Source organism: Podarcis vaucheri (genome assembly GCF_965113315.1).
Source record: "Podarcis vaucheri genome assembly, chromosome: 13".
NCBI classification, from domain to species: domain Eukaryota; kingdom Metazoa; phylum Chordata; class Lepidosauria; order Squamata; family Lacertidae; genus Podarcis; species Podarcis vaucheri.
The window spans coordinates 39,889,402-39,904,676 of NC_138751.1; the positions used below are offsets into that span (position 1 = coordinate 39,889,402).

General features: G+C 43.8%; 1 protein-coding gene and 1 long non-coding RNA gene across 2 annotated transcripts in view; one reads left to right on the top strand and one right to left on the bottom strand.

Annotated features, from left to right (window-relative positions):
* The window catches only part of LOC309515954 (uncharacterized protein), a 108,511-nt gene that overhangs the window by 76,500 nt on the left and 16,736 nt on the right, over window positions 1–15,275 (bottom strand). Inside the window, exons 4-6 of the mRNA XM_082194279.1 lie at window positions 14,150–14,998; window positions 10,651–10,878; window positions 9,454–9,533 (exon numbers count right to left, since the gene is read on the bottom strand). Of these exons, the coding sequence (XP_082050405.1) occupies window positions 9,454–9,533; window positions 10,651–10,878; window positions 14,150–14,998 (1,157 nt within the window). The remainder of the gene's footprint in view (window positions 1–9,453; window positions 9,534–10,650; window positions 10,879–14,149; window positions 14,999–15,275) is intronic.
* Window positions 1–15,275, top strand: part of LOC309516083 — a 71,331-nt gene that overhangs the window by 53,233 nt on the left and 2,823 nt on the right. The gene's annotated exons all lie outside the window — the stretch shown is intronic.

The window sequence follows — 15,275 nt, forward strand, 5'->3', positions numbered from 1 at the left end:
TTGCAGATACTGCATAGGTAAAAACTGACCGACTTCCTGCCCACTGCTGTATGAGGTTGGAGCCTATTCCAACCTTCCAAGGCCCTGCGCATGACAGACTTTATATAAGGGTCTCTGCAAATTAAAGCTTTACTATAACAGACATTGCAGCGGACTGAATACTGATAGTTTTAACAGCACATCCAATCTGCAGCAGGTGGACCAAATTCTGCAGGATCTGCTTAGCGGATGGGGGCAAGTTCCTCTGAATGGCCAAGGGCTGTCAACTAAACCCTAAGAAATCCATCCAGGCCTTCTCATAAGAGCTAAAAGCAGAAGGGGAATGGAAACTGCTACTCCCTGTAATTACTAATTGTTGTCAAAGTACAACAGGTGGTCTGGAAAAGTCCGGCAATAGCTGAGATTCTGGAGCCCAGGATCTGAAGCACTCCATCTGAAATGGGATAGAGTGTCAGCAATATCATTAGAGGATCCCAGAATCAGGTGAGCAGCAAGCACAATATTAAACCTTAAGCAGTGCAGCTCAAAAGCGTGAGCAGAGGGGCGGAGACTCTGCTGGAGCGTGAGGACTGTTCTGCCAAGATGCTCACCGCTGCCTGGTTATCAGACCGAGCAGATCCAACGGTCACTGAACTCCTCGGTCCAGATGTGAACTGCTACTACAATGGGGAAAACTCAAGCAAAGTTAGGTCACATGACAGCCTCACCACACCAGGCTTGAGGCCATGGCTTTGCACACCAACAGCCCCTGTAATAAAAACCAAAGGCCAAAGATCCAGCAGCATCAGCATGAACCTGAAAATCGCTGTGCAGGTTCAATGTATCCTGCCATGGTGAACTACTACTGCATCCATTTAGGAACTACAACCACCGCATGAGATCCGGCTGCACCTCAATTGGTAAGCATACACGAAGGTAAGGGGACCTCGGGCCACAGGCAGCCTGGCCAAGTGGGAACGGAAGGGGTGGCCTGGGGCAACCAATCTGCATGCAAAATTAATTTTAACTGACCTAGCAAATGATAGGATTTGACAAAGCAACACTTGCTTCAGAAGAAGTATAACAAAATAAATTCCTTGAAGGCAAACAGCTTCCCCACAGGCAAGCAGATGTTTGAGCAACGGTATCCAGCTAACCCCCAAATATTAAAAGGGGGTCCCATCCACTGCCTATGAAACACCCAGCTCCTCAAAGGGAATAAAGGATGTCTAGCAAGCCTACACAGAGGCTGGTGTCACATGAACCAGCCAGTAAAATAATCCAAAAAATTGGTACCCTCAGTTAAATGAGTATAGACTCGCACTGTTCAATCCAAAAAGGCGCTAAAGGACTCGAGTGCCGCTTGCTCCAAAGACGTGAACTTCGCGGAACAATTCCTTAAGGATAGCGTCATTCACTGAGGTGCCTTAGGGATGCGATAAATAAGGATCAGATGGAATTATATGGGGGTTTCTTAGGGGTCCCACCATACGTCCCAATGCAAGCTGCTACCTGACCTTCTTTCTGGCTGCCTCAAGTGGCTCTCTAACTGGCTTTTGATTTGCTGTATTCCAAGCCACTGGCTGAAAAGCCAGAGGAATCCTAAACCTTGAGAAAACCCTTTCCACAAGCACAAAGTCGCTGACCCCTCTAGATAACCTTTTAGCCAGGCTTTCAGGGGAGATAATTTTATGGGAATATGGGCCAGAGATGAGGAGCTATTGCTTGCCAGCTCCCAACCCCCGCTTGGGCAGGGGGCGTCTTGTGCTGCCACCTAAGATATGTGAATTTACAGGGCTGCCACTGTCCAGAACCCCTAAACAACAAAGCTGCCGCCGGGCCAGCTTCCTGCACACCAGTTTCAGGTTCTACTGCTCAGGGAATTTCCATTTGAAATGTGGAGCTGCGGAAGTGGTCCACACGTCCCCGTCCCTGCGATCCCAGCAGGCTGTGGGAATGATGGCAGCCCTGCGTCTAACATTCCCATCATAGTGAATTGCTACTTATAGAATCATAGAGTTGGAAGGGACAGCAACAATCTTCTAGTCCACTCCCTAATAATAAATAAATAAATAAATAAATAAATAAATAAATAAAATATGCCCCGCCCATCTAGCTGGGCTTCCCCTGAGTGGCTTCCAACAAAATATTAAAATATAGTAATGCATCAGACATTAAAAGCTTCCCTAAATAGGGCTGCCTTCCGATGTCTTTTAAAAGACTGGTAGTCGACATCTGGTGGGAGGGCTCTCCACAGGACAGGTGCCACCACCAAGAAGGCCCTCTGCCCAGCCCCCTGCAACCCGGCTTCTGTCCAGTTAGAACGATGGGGGAGCATGCAGCTGTCCCATACAGGGACCAATCCTGCAACCTAGGCATTACTGGCACCACGTGCTGACCTGCTGAGCTAACCAGGATGATCCTTAAAGACCCGGGATAGCCTCACCCTGACCCCATAGAGGTCCAAGGTGACGTCTGAATAGTCATAAGAGCCCAGGGATGAAGCACCTGTGAGGAAGTGTAAGTATCATCTCTGCTCTTCTTTGCCCTCCCCTCCTGGAATGCCGCCTCTGAAGACGCTTTCTTCCAGAAGAAGGCACCTGGGGCATCAGCAAAGCATCCTCTGCAGGAGAGGCAAGCTCTGGAGGCATCTGCAAAGGCCCTGCCATAGTCTGCAAAAAAACTAAATAATGTGAGGAACCAGTGAAACCAATGCTTCGTGCACCACATGGGAACGCTATTCAGGCCGAAAATTGCTGCCAGAGGCCATCAAATTCTCGAGCAAAGCCCTAGGATCACCTGCTAGGCCAGACATAAAATGTTTCAATGAGATAACAGACTTGAGGCAGCCCACCGCCTGTCCAGGTACCCCTGCTTGCCCTTTTAGAGGGAAGCATCCCCTCAAGAAACCCAAATTTATTTTGATTTGTTTTATTATAACAATGGCTAAGTGAGGGATATGAACCCTGTCTCCCAGGACCTAGTCCTGCACTCTAGCTACTAAGCCACAATGGCTCGTCTCTAAAATATTTTCTTTACAATTAAATTACACAGGCTGCAATTACAGATAGGTAGCCGTGTCGGTCTGCCATAGTCAAAATAAAAAAATCCTTCCAGTAGCACCTTAAAGACCAACTAAGTTAGTTCTTGGTATGAGCTTTCGTGTGCATGCACACTTCTTCAGATACACTGACAGGCTGCAATGTCAGCCTAATTTAATGGAATAAAAACAAGCGCTGCAGTACCTCAGAACGGCCACTAGAGGGCCTACGAGAGCAAACTAGGCCTCAAAAATGGCGCTCCCGCCAAAAAGAAGCAGGGAAGGTGGCGATCACAACGGGGCCTGCTCCCAGGCCCCAATTAGGCCGCGCCTGTCTCCCTGCAGCCCTGGCAGACACCAGGCCTCCCTGCTTCGCAGGGAAGGCCTGCCAGGCTAACAAGGCTAACAAGGCCGAAACCGGCCCTTTAAAGAATAGGGGGGGGGCTCACGGCAAGGCCTCCCAAGGGCCTGGCAAGGCCGGAGGCACCTCCCGCTGCGGTGCGGCACCAGGTGCCGCCGAAAAAGGCCTAAAAACGGCCGCCCAAGGGTGCTGCGCCCTCAGCCAGGCCCACCCTTCACCCGGGACTGGCAGAAAAGGGGCAGTCGGGGCAATGAATTAAAGAAAACCGGCCTTGGAAAGGCCTGCCACCAAATTAGAAGACCCAACGTTAAGGTAAGCTAATGAAATGGACATCGGTATTCAGACTAGGAATGTAAAAATCAGGCAGCAAAGTTTCTTAAAGAAAAAGTTTTTTTATTTGGTTTTGTCAGACAAAAGCAAAGGGTGCATTTAGGAAAATGAGAAAATGCCCACCCCTCCTTAGGGGCAGCCTACCTATATACCTTTCTGCAAAGCATAGTTCAGCCCCTTGGCATCCCTTTAGCCAATGATTGACAATTTCCTATGGTCATTGATACATATTCATTAAAGCTCAACCAAAGAATAAATTGGTGTGTCCTTTCGGTTCCAAGTTGCCTATTCCACTAGGTGGCGCTAATGGCTTATAAACTAATTAACCTCCTTACTAGTTCCAGGAAGTGCCCCTGAACCCCGGGCTTCCCAGAAATGTACTTGTGGTTTAGCAACTTCACACCTAAGAGTTATATCTGGACCCTGGCGGTTAGCTACGTCCTGCTTGTCAGGGGTCGTTTCTCAGAAATGGCTTAACCTCAACTGGCAAACTTCCTGCAGGTTACAAAAGGTGGCAAAGTGGTAAACAGGAGACAGAGAAATAGTCTTTAGCTTTCTAAAATGGCTTTGTGCTTTTAGCTTCTAGTTTGCTCTCTAAAATGGTGTCAGAGGTTCTTAAAAGGCTTTAGAGGTCCTTAGCCTGGCTCTCCATTGGTCATCCTGACCTTCACCCCTGCACTAAGGGGTGGTGGGGGGAGTAGGGGGGAATTAAAGACCAAAGGGGGGTGGGGTGGGAAAGCAGAGAAAAATTAAAAGAAAATTAAAAGAAAATATTACACAGAAAAGGAAATTTAATAGGACTAAAATATCAATTAAATATAAAGGTAACACAATTAAAGCAGGCCAAAGACACAAGGTAATTTGTAGAAAAATACAACCGTCTCCTTTCACTGTGATCAATCCGCTGCACGGGCGAAAAGAGGAAGCCCTAGCCTTCTGCAAGGAGTTTTAGCATTTCTGGCTGTCAATCAATAAATGGCAACATTAATTTCTTCCCAACAACAAGGGAAGCCCCAATCGCATCAGTGGCCAACGATCAGTTAGCCCGCCCCCAACTTTGGAGTGTCCTGGTGGCCCCCACCGCAACACGTGCTCTCCATGAAGGAGAACACGCTTTATGGGACAACAAAAGGGCATGCAGAATTAACAGCAACAAAGAACAGTTGGCCAGTCTCTTATCAATGCTGACCAGTGGAAATGATTCATCTGACCTAAAAATCCCACCTGAACACCAGTTCATTAGATTTCTGACCATTATACCAGGACCAAAGAATGGTGAAAAGGACTGAGTTACATAGGTTGCTTGCAATGGTAGCAAAGAAAAATGCGTATCAACAAAGGAGAATGCTCTGGATGCCAAGATCCAGGTTTGGGGCAGAAACTCTTTTTTTGAGAGAGATTCCCAGCTGAGATTTTAAATCACAAAATATGCAGTGAAATAAAGCGTGGAAATATAGGTTGATAGACCTTTAAAATATGACCTTCCTCTTCCCTTAGCATAGCATAAGACTAAACATTTGGTAAGTTAAGAACTGGTATATTTACAAACTCTTCAAAGGTCATGTTCGTGTGCTTCCCCACATATCAGTCAGAAAACACAGACAGCAAAACTTACTCTCAATGCTGAAAGTTCCAGATTATTGGTATAGGAATGCAATGAAGGCCTGTTAGAACCATGTGGTCTGAGGATGAGGAAACCAGTTCATCTAAAACGTTGTGCTTCTCAGGTAGAGTGAAGGAGAGCAATAGGCCTGATTACCAATTGACTCTTAAGCAGGGTCGAAGGAAGGTGTCGTGACACCCGGGGCAGGCATCGCTGCGTAGGGCGCGTGTCCAGCTTTGCTATGTACAACACATGCGCTGTATAGCGGTTTGCCGCCGACGCTGCTCCAGCGCCATACAGACAGTGCAGGGATCCTCTGCTTGCAGCTATAGAGGTGACTGAGGAATCCAGACACCATCTGTATGGCGCTGGAGCAGCGGTGGCAATCTGCTATGCAGCACATGTGCGGCGTCACTACGTACAGCGCATGTGTTAGACTCAGCACATGCGCTGTACTTCGCAGTTTGCTGCCGGCGCCAAGATCCTGTGCTTGCGGCTGCAGCCGCAAACGGTGATTCTCCACATGCAGCTGTGGCAGCGCAATGGCTGCTCGCGCCACTGTGAGCCCCCATGGGATGACTTCTTGTCACCCCCGCAGACATGGAAGCCGGGGCAAACTGCCCCCCACCCCTGTAGCTCAAGGTGAGCTAAGTCTGGCACAGCAGCTTACTCTGTAGCCTAATACCTGTCTTGTATTAATACAACTTTAGCATATTGGCCTTGGTGACTTCTTGGTAAATGGTGGGGACTGTGTTTTGGTTTCAACTGGTTTCCATCGATTTGGAATCAACTGAGCTATTTCTTGATGTTGAGGAAGAAGGGGAAAGACTGGCTCATGCCTGTGTGCAGTATCTCCAAGGCCTGTCAGACAATAGTAGAGTAGCTGGTGGGTGGAAAAGTAATTCCCCTGCAGCTCCCATACAGAGCCCAAAGAAAAACATACACAGGCATCAGGCTTTCTTCCATAATATTTTACTGAGGTTCTTAAAGCATTAAAATGGTTATAAAGCCCAAAATTCTCGCTGGATGCCCAGGCAAGGCTCAAAACCTAGCTCAAAAGAGTGTATCCATTTAGAGAAACAATAAAGACAGGTAGATTTGTACAGGAGAAAGAGAAAAATAGAGAACGAATACAGAACTGCTCAGTAGCAGGATATTTATCTCTCGAGTTTTTGACCTTTAGTGTCACATGACACCAGCTGCAGAGAAGCTTTGAGAAAGTTCAGTAACATTGTGCACCCATAAAACTTACAATCCATGACACACAGACTGGTCCCCAGTGGTGAAAATGGGTGTAGAAAACCCTCCACCTTCCTTACTTGTGAGCATCTCTCTCAACTTCTTTACATGGTTTGCAGCAATGGGAATTTAGCCCTGGGAAGATGTCAAGAAAACGTGCCTTCTTTACAAGCACAAACAACTATTTGTGTTCCTGATAGAAAAGCACCACTCAACTGGTTGGTGGGACAGTATATAGAAATAACTAAACGTAGTGTGTGATGGTATTATATTTTCTAATAAAACTGAGCTTAATCTCACTCATGTTCAATATACTTTTATTCCAAAATATTCATTCAGAAGCATTCTGCCCCATCTTATAACAATAAGACCATTAAAAATACCACAATTGTCATCCATTGAATTTTAAGTTTTAAAAAAACTCACCAGGAATGGTCTAGAATATATTGCCCATAACCACAGGCATCCCCCACTGAACACGAATAATAATTAAATAATTAATACCCAGAAATGGATCGAGAGAGCTTGAGAGCTTTCATGGCTTGTAAGGGCAGAGAAGAGACTGGAGGATGTTTTATGGGGGGATGTTTATGCTGCTCAGCCCCCCCCCCACCTGACAGCTAATGTGCATAGAAGAGCAGCAGAAGCAGCAACTTTTCCACACATCCTCCAGTCAGCCCCCAAAATTCCACATGGGTATTTTAGGTGCAGTATATTAGATCTGGAATGGAGAGAGAGCAGTAGAGAAGACATTCAAAGGGTTTAGAGGGTGCTCCCCACTAATCAAATCTTCATTTATGTGGGAGGGGGCACTGGATAATAATCCAAAGTAAGTGGGGACTCGCTGTACTGAAATATCTGAGACTGGTTAATCATGACAGTAGCAACTCTACTGAAACCTTACCCGTAGGAAAAATAAGCTAGAAAGCAACAAGACCTATATAAAAGTTTTCTCTCAGTGTATTGCTTTTTTCATGTTCAGTTTGTAATCCATCACCCTCTGAAGTTCTAGTTAGGCATCAATATCCTGTGGTACTCATGACAGTTTTTTAGTTTTCCAAATAAACATTAGGGCTAAAACAAGATCAGGGACCCCTGTCTCAAAGAGACCCCAGGGGATTTTAAAAAGAAATTACACATAACAATTGCAACACAGAGAATACAACATAATTTAATGATGTGGATAAAGAGAGATTATATTGCTCATAGTTTGGTGGCAAGAAACCAAAAGATGATGGTATAATTTATTATTTCCTCTTTATTAACTGCTCCTTGCTGTTCAGATCCGGCCTCAACACAATGATGTAGCATTTGGGAGCAAAGATGGAACCAAGTAAACCAGCACTGGAGGCCAAGATGGAGAAGATCTCCACAGCCACCATGTATTTCCCCTTGGTGCTCAGGTACACTGGAACAAAGGAGATCCAAACACTACAAAACAAGAACATGCTGAAGGTGATGAATTTGGCCTCATTGAAGCTCTCAGGCAGTTTCCTGGCAAAAAATGCCACAACAAAGCTGACAATGGCCAGAAACCCCATGTAGCCCAGGACACAGTAAAACAGGGCAACTGACCCTTCGTTGCAGCCTAGAATGATTTCTCTCATCATTGAGTGCATGTCAGAATCAGGAAATGGGGGAAAGATTCCTAACCACACACTGCAAATACTTGCTTGGATAAGGAAACAAGAAATCACAATGACGCTTGCCAGTCTTTTCCCCACCCACTTCCTCATTTGGGATCCTGGTTTGGTGGCCACAAAGGCCAGAACCACCGTGATCGTTTTGGCCAGAACACAAGAAACGGTCACTGTGAAAACAAGGCCAAAAGCCATTTGTCGGAGCAGGCAGCTCACTCTTTCTGGAGGACTGAGGAAGATCAATGGGCAGAGGAAGCAGAGCAGGAGGAAAGTGAGGAGAGTGTAGGTGAGGTCCCGATTGTTTGCTCTGACAATGGGTGTGTCCTGATGTTTAATGAAGATGACTAGGACCACCACTGTGAGGAGAGAGAGTGAAAGAGCAAACAATGCTAAGCTCATCCCCAGAGGCTCTTTAATGGACAGGAAGCTGATGGTCTTTGGAATGCATTGCGATTGTTCCATGTTTGGATAGTGATCTTCAGGGCACCCAACGCAATCTTCCGTGTCTGGAAAGAATGTAATGCGTTCAGATTTCAGATGTTAGGATAGTAACAACATGCTGTATGGAACACCTAAGGTTAAATTAGAGTCATCACAGATATTTCCATAGTAACCAAACTGAAAGTGATGCATGAGAATCCCACCTCAACCTTTGTGTTGGGTTACGTGGGGTGTCCTGTGATGGCTTGCTAACTCCACATAAACCACATTGTTATTGTTCAGAACAGGTACAGTCCATGACCATTTTACACAGGCGTTCCATTCCCAGCCCCATTCCACCCCCACATACTAGGTTGAACGCATTCCACCGCGCCCGGGTGTACGATCATGCATCAGCCATACGCATGTTTATTTTTTATTGCCTGAATTAAGATAGGTGTCTCCTGCCCAGTCATATCACTGGTGCATTTAGTTCAAAATTCCCTGCTGTATTTTAACTTGTAACAAAGATTAGATCATGGGTCACAAACCAATTCTTTTTAGGAGATGGTCCATATTCCTTTGTGGGGGCTATCTGTCAATAGGTATGGAGGAGAAATTGGCCACTTGAATGAGAAGGCTACATTGCCCTACTTGAACCAACACACTGAACAAAGTACAGATTCCCTTAAAAATGTGTACTTCTCTAAACAATTTTGATGCAGTTCTCCATTCAAACAATATGTACAATAATGCACACTTCACCACTAAATTATTTATCCTTTTCCTCGACTTCTAACATGACATACGGTTTGAAAATTATATATCCTGTGTGTCTTACCCTTCTGGGATGAAATCTTGCCTTGAGGACACGGAACACAAGCATAGCAGCAGAATGGCTCCCCCTCCTTCTTTTCCTTCCTGGAACCAGGGGGACAACTTGGGTTACACTCAGAAAGGGGCGAAACCTGCTCATGTAAATAATGGGGAAGAGGGTAAGGAAAAGCTTTTTCTCCGTCTCTCATAACACTAGAACTCAGAGATATCTAATTTGATTGATTGGGGCACTTTTTCACGCAGTATAGCTAAAACTATGAGATCCAATTCTACAAGAGACAGTGACGGGCATCAACTTGGCTGACTTTAAAAGGTGATTGGAAAAACTAATGGAAGAGAAGCCTATCGGAGACCACCACCCCTTGGTGGAGGGTATGCATTTACTCAATGGTCAGAGGCAGTATGGTGCTGAATACCAGTTGTCAGAAACCACAAAAGGGGAGAGAGGTCTTATGTCCTACAAGTGTCTGGTTGGCCACTTTCAGAACCTTATTTATTTATTTATTTATTTATTTATTTATTTATTTATTTTACCATGCCACAGGGCAGTTTACATTATAAAAACATAAAAAGGAAAAGCATGACAAACAGAAACAGTAACATCCCAGTTTGAAAGACCATAAATAGTTTAATTCACTAATGGCTTGGGAGAAGAGCAATGTTTTCGCCTGGTGCCTATAGATATGTAGGGAGGTGCCAGGCAAGCCTTCTTGGGGAGGGCTGATTCTTCTCCTATCTAAGAAGCCCCTTTCCTCATTCTACACTTGGTGACAAAGAATAGCTACCCACAAACCTTCACAGCCCCTACTTCCTTCTCAACCATCATACATTTGAACTGCAAGCAGCAAACACCTGCATCTTCTTCCCAAGTGACTCATGAAACACACTTGGACGAAAAGAGCCGCAAGCCAAAAGCCACATGCCATATCCAGATGCTGGACAAGACTGGCCAATGGCAATATTCTGCACTAGTTGGGCATTGATCTGAGCCAGCAAGATCATCTTATGTTGAGATTCCTGTATCCCGGACAACATGAGCTTCAGGATGTCTTCCAACTCTATGATTCTATTATTCTTAAGCAGTGCAGAGGAAAATGTTTAGAATCTGACTGGAAAGGCAGGTATGTGCTGGACTGATGATCTGTAAGTAGAATAACATTCTCTTTTCCTATCTCTCATAGCTGTAGGAATTATGCCTCACCTGGTGAAAGCTTCTGTGCCACACCATTCTGCTGTCATCAAGGGTGAATTCCTGGCCTGCAGCAGCCTCCCCACCTACCCTTCCAACTTTGACTCTCATGAAGGAGTTATTTGGGAAAGTGACCAGGTTGGTAATATCAAAGCCAGCTTCTACTTCCCTGTTCACACTAAAAGATACCGTTTCCCCAGCAGAGTTGTTAAAGGAGACACTCCTAAGAAAAGGGTGGAGCTGCATTGAAATAAAAAGAGAAACTTTGAAGTAATGCAAATGTCTTGTAATACATACATAAAGGGTTTAATGCTGTAGAGTAAGGTGTCCTGACATGCTTGGCCTATATCACTTCCTCTTACCTTGGGAGGAAATGGGTAACAAAGCCATTTGTTCTGCTCACTCTAAATGTGAATTTGGTGTGTGTGGAGTTCTGACCTGCTCCCTACAGCCACATGGATTTAAGAAAAAAAAAACAGAGATACAACTTTGAACACTTTTGGACCATAACCCAAACCAGGGAAATTGCTGGCATGGCAGTTAAAGAAAAAAGGGAGTGAACATTTAATAAATAAACTGAAAGTAGAAGGGAAAATAGTAGACAATCCAAAAGATATAAGGAAACAGTTTGTTATTACACAGAGCTATATTGAGCCGGTGAGGAACACAGAGAAAAAATAGGTTATTTAAAGCAGAACAACTGACCAAAAATTCCGAAGGAAAAGATCAGTTCTTTGAATGCACCAGTAACAATGATGGAGATGCAACAGGGAATAGGCCAGACTAAAGCTGATAAATCGCCAAGACCGGATGGACTATCAGCTAAGTATTATAAGAAATTGCTGTATTGGCCTGAATATAAGCTCCACCTTTTTCCCAAACTCAGACCGTGAAAAGTTAATGTGTGGCTTATATTCGCAACCTTATGATATGTAGCCTGGAGCGTTGGGCAAACAGTGCCAGGAGCATGGCAAAGCAGTGCCTGCCCCGTGCATAGTCCCACATCTTCTCCCCCAAGGCCGGGAAGGGATAAGGCTGCCAGCAATGCAGATCAGCCCCCGCCCCCGCCCCCGGTATGCAGCCAGGAGCAGCAAGGAATGAAGCAGCTTATATTCAGGTATTTTTTTCTTTTTCTCTCCCCCCCCCCTCCAATCTTAAAGGTGCAGCTTCTATTTGGGTGCAGCTTATATTCGGGCCAATACAGTGCAGGATTTTCTGGCACAACCACTTAAGGATATAATGAATGGAATATTAAATACAGAGAAACTGCCAGAATCTCGGAAAGAGGAATATATTACATTGATTCCGAAATAAGATACAGATTTATTGTCAGTTAAAAATTGCAGGCCAATCTCTTTATGAAATAATGACTACAAACTATTTGCCAATATTTTGGCAAATAGAATGAAAAGGATTTTAAAGGATTTCATCCATCCAGATTAAGCCGGCTTTCTTTTTGGTTGGCAGATGAAGGATAACATGAGAAATATAATTGATTTAATAGAATATTTGGAGGCCAGGAATGATAAGCACACAGCATTAATATTTATAGATGCAAAAGAAGGCCTTTGACAATGTTTCCTGGACTTTTATGGGGGGGGACATTAGAAATGATGGATTTTGGAGAGACATTTTATAGAGGAAATGATGCAATTTATTCAGAACAACAGGCAAAGCTGATTGTGAATAATGTAATAATGGAGGATATAAAATAATGAAAGGAACAAGACAGGGATGTCCCCTGTTGCCATTACTGTTTATTTTAGTACTAGAGACACTGGCATAAAATATAAGATCAGATGAAGAAGTAAAAGGAATATTGGAGGGAAGTAAAGCATGAATCTATCATTTTGGGGGAGGACATCTGTGATAAAAAAGAACGTATTGCCAATAACGTTTTTGTTTCAATCAATTCCTGTGATCAGTGGGGCAGGGCGCTTTAAGGAATGGCAAAGAGATATTTCAAAATTTATCTGGCAGGGGGAAGAATCCAATAATAAAACATAAACTATTAAAAGACTCTAAAGATAGAGGTGACTTTTCCCTTCCAGATTTAAGAATATAATATGAGGCGTCCTGCCTTTGCTGGTTTTGGGAATGGATAACATTACAAAATACAGATATTTTGGATTTGGAGGGTTATGCTAACAGATTTGGTTGGCATGTGTATCTATGGTATGAAAAAGTTAAGGTACACAGAGGATTCCTGAACCATGAAATAAGAAAGTAATTATATATGGTATGGGATAAATATAAAAATTGGCTAGAACAGAAAACACCATTGTGGTTCTCCCCATTAGAAGAGATCTCTGTGAAGAAATTGAATATGAGAAAAGGCTGGGCAACATATTGGGAGTTATTAGTAGAGGAGGAACACCAGCTGAAATTGGAAAAAAAATGAGATTGGTTACAGTATCACCAGCTGAATGATGTCTTTAAAATAGATAAAAGAAAAGGTTTCGCTATTAAACTATCAAGGTTTGAGAAAGAATGGTTGGAAAATAATGTGAAATTATTTTCTAAAATGTATAAATTGTTATTGGAATGGTTTACTAAAGATAAAGAAGTTAAATCGATTATGATTCAATGGGCAATAAACTTTGGGTGTAATATACAGTTCGCAGCATGGAAAAAACTATGGAGAGGGGATTTGAAATTTGCAGGGTGTTATACTTTAAAAGAAAATTATATGTAAATGATGTATTGCGGAGGAAATGAGCAAAAATGTATAGGACAAGTTCAAATGTTTCTTGGAAATGTAAGGAAAAGGAAGGCACCTTTTATCATATGTGGTGGAATTGTAAAGTGGTAAAGGAATTTTGGGAAATGATATACAATGAATTTTTTAAAAAAGGTTTTAAATAGCTTTTGTTAAAAAAACAGAAGCCTTTTTGTTAGGAATTGTAGGTACAGAGATACCGAAGGAACTAAAAAGACAGTTTATGTCTGCTACAACAGCTGCAAGGATGCTTCTTGCCCAGAGATGGAAAGACGACAAGATACCTACTAGGGCAGACTGGCAGATGAAACTATTGGGCTATGCAGAGATGGCAAGATTAACCAGGAAAATCAGAACTCAGGAGGATCAAAACTTCAACAAAGAATGGGACAAATATATATTGTACAGTACTTGAAAGACCACTGTAAACGCTTGAACTCGTTGGCAGACTTTAAATAACTCTTGCAATGATACATAGGACTTGGATACAATGAAGGATGATAAATTAGATGGATTTATAATATGCAAATTAAAAAGTTATTTAAAGAATCCATGGAGGGGAGGAGGGAAATCTTGAGATTCAGAAGAATCTTGTGCAAGTTTAAATATCTGTAATAATACTATGCATGTGAATGAATTTGTAAAAACAATTTTTTTGTTTTTTTAAAAGCAAGATGGTCTGATACTTCACTGTGCACAGAAGCGGAGAATGTGGAGTTTGAATTTTTTCAGGGTACTGTTTTACATATCACTGCCTACGTCTAATAAAGTATATCCCATGATAGGCATTACCTGCCAAGGCTGAAGCTCCTGCATCCCTCCTTCCACCGCTGCCCTGTATTTGGTCCTGGACAAGAACATGGCATGTAGAGCATGTGCTATGGCATAGACAGCAGTATAGAGACTGTAGCTGTGGCCAGACATGGTCATCTCAAAAGCAGACGAAGGGAGATTGTCTAGCTTCTCCTCTCCAGTGCAGGTTCCACTGGCATGCTCCTCTGTACTGGAGTTTGGAAATGAACAGAGAAATACTTGTGCCCAGATCTGCTTGACAAAGCCATTTCCATTTGCCTCAAAAGGATTTTGTGCCTCAAGAAAGGCTTTGAATCCTTGTAACACATTTGAATGAACTGCAAAGGATAGGGAACCCTGGAAGGCTTGTATATCCCAGTTCATTTGATGGCTCAATGCTGTGAAATCCAGTCGTGCTGTCAGAATCCACACCTTGCCGACAGATATCTTGGTCACGATTTCCATTTCACCTAGTGCTACCATTGTTCGCAATGTAAGCATGGACTTGGTTCCTCCATAAACAACCACCACCTTGGCTTTACTTTCCAGAATAGCTTGATAAATTCGGATCAGCTGGAAATACATGGCATAGTATGCAGCCAAATGTGTCGTTTTCAGGTTTGTTTCTGCAAAGGCCAAGCAAATGCCTTTCTGGGAGAGCAGAGGTTTCAGGGTCTGAATAAATCTCTCTCCACTTTCTGCAGCAAGCAACCCAACCCATGTCCAACCAAAGTGCAGAAGTAACTCAACAATCCCAGTGTGCTGATGAGCTTCATTGGGCACCATCCTATAGAAGGAAGTAGATTGGCTTTGACCAGGATCTTCTGGAGCAAAGGAGCCATAAGTGAGCTAAAGGGAAATAAAGGAGCATCATCTATTATTGCAAATGGACTGGGTATGTGCATCCAGGGCCTTCCCACCTAGGAAGCAAAATGAGCCAGTTGCCTTAAGAAGGCAGGTTCCAGAAAGCTGGGAGGGGGGTGGCAGATTACACTCTGTTTCTCAGCCTCCACCTCCTTCTCTGCCACCCCTGCATGTCCAGTTTCCTGCACACCTGTTTTCCTCTCCTCCCTCCTCCTTTTCTTTCGCCACTTTTTCCTCTATGTCTTCCTGTGTTGCTGCTTTC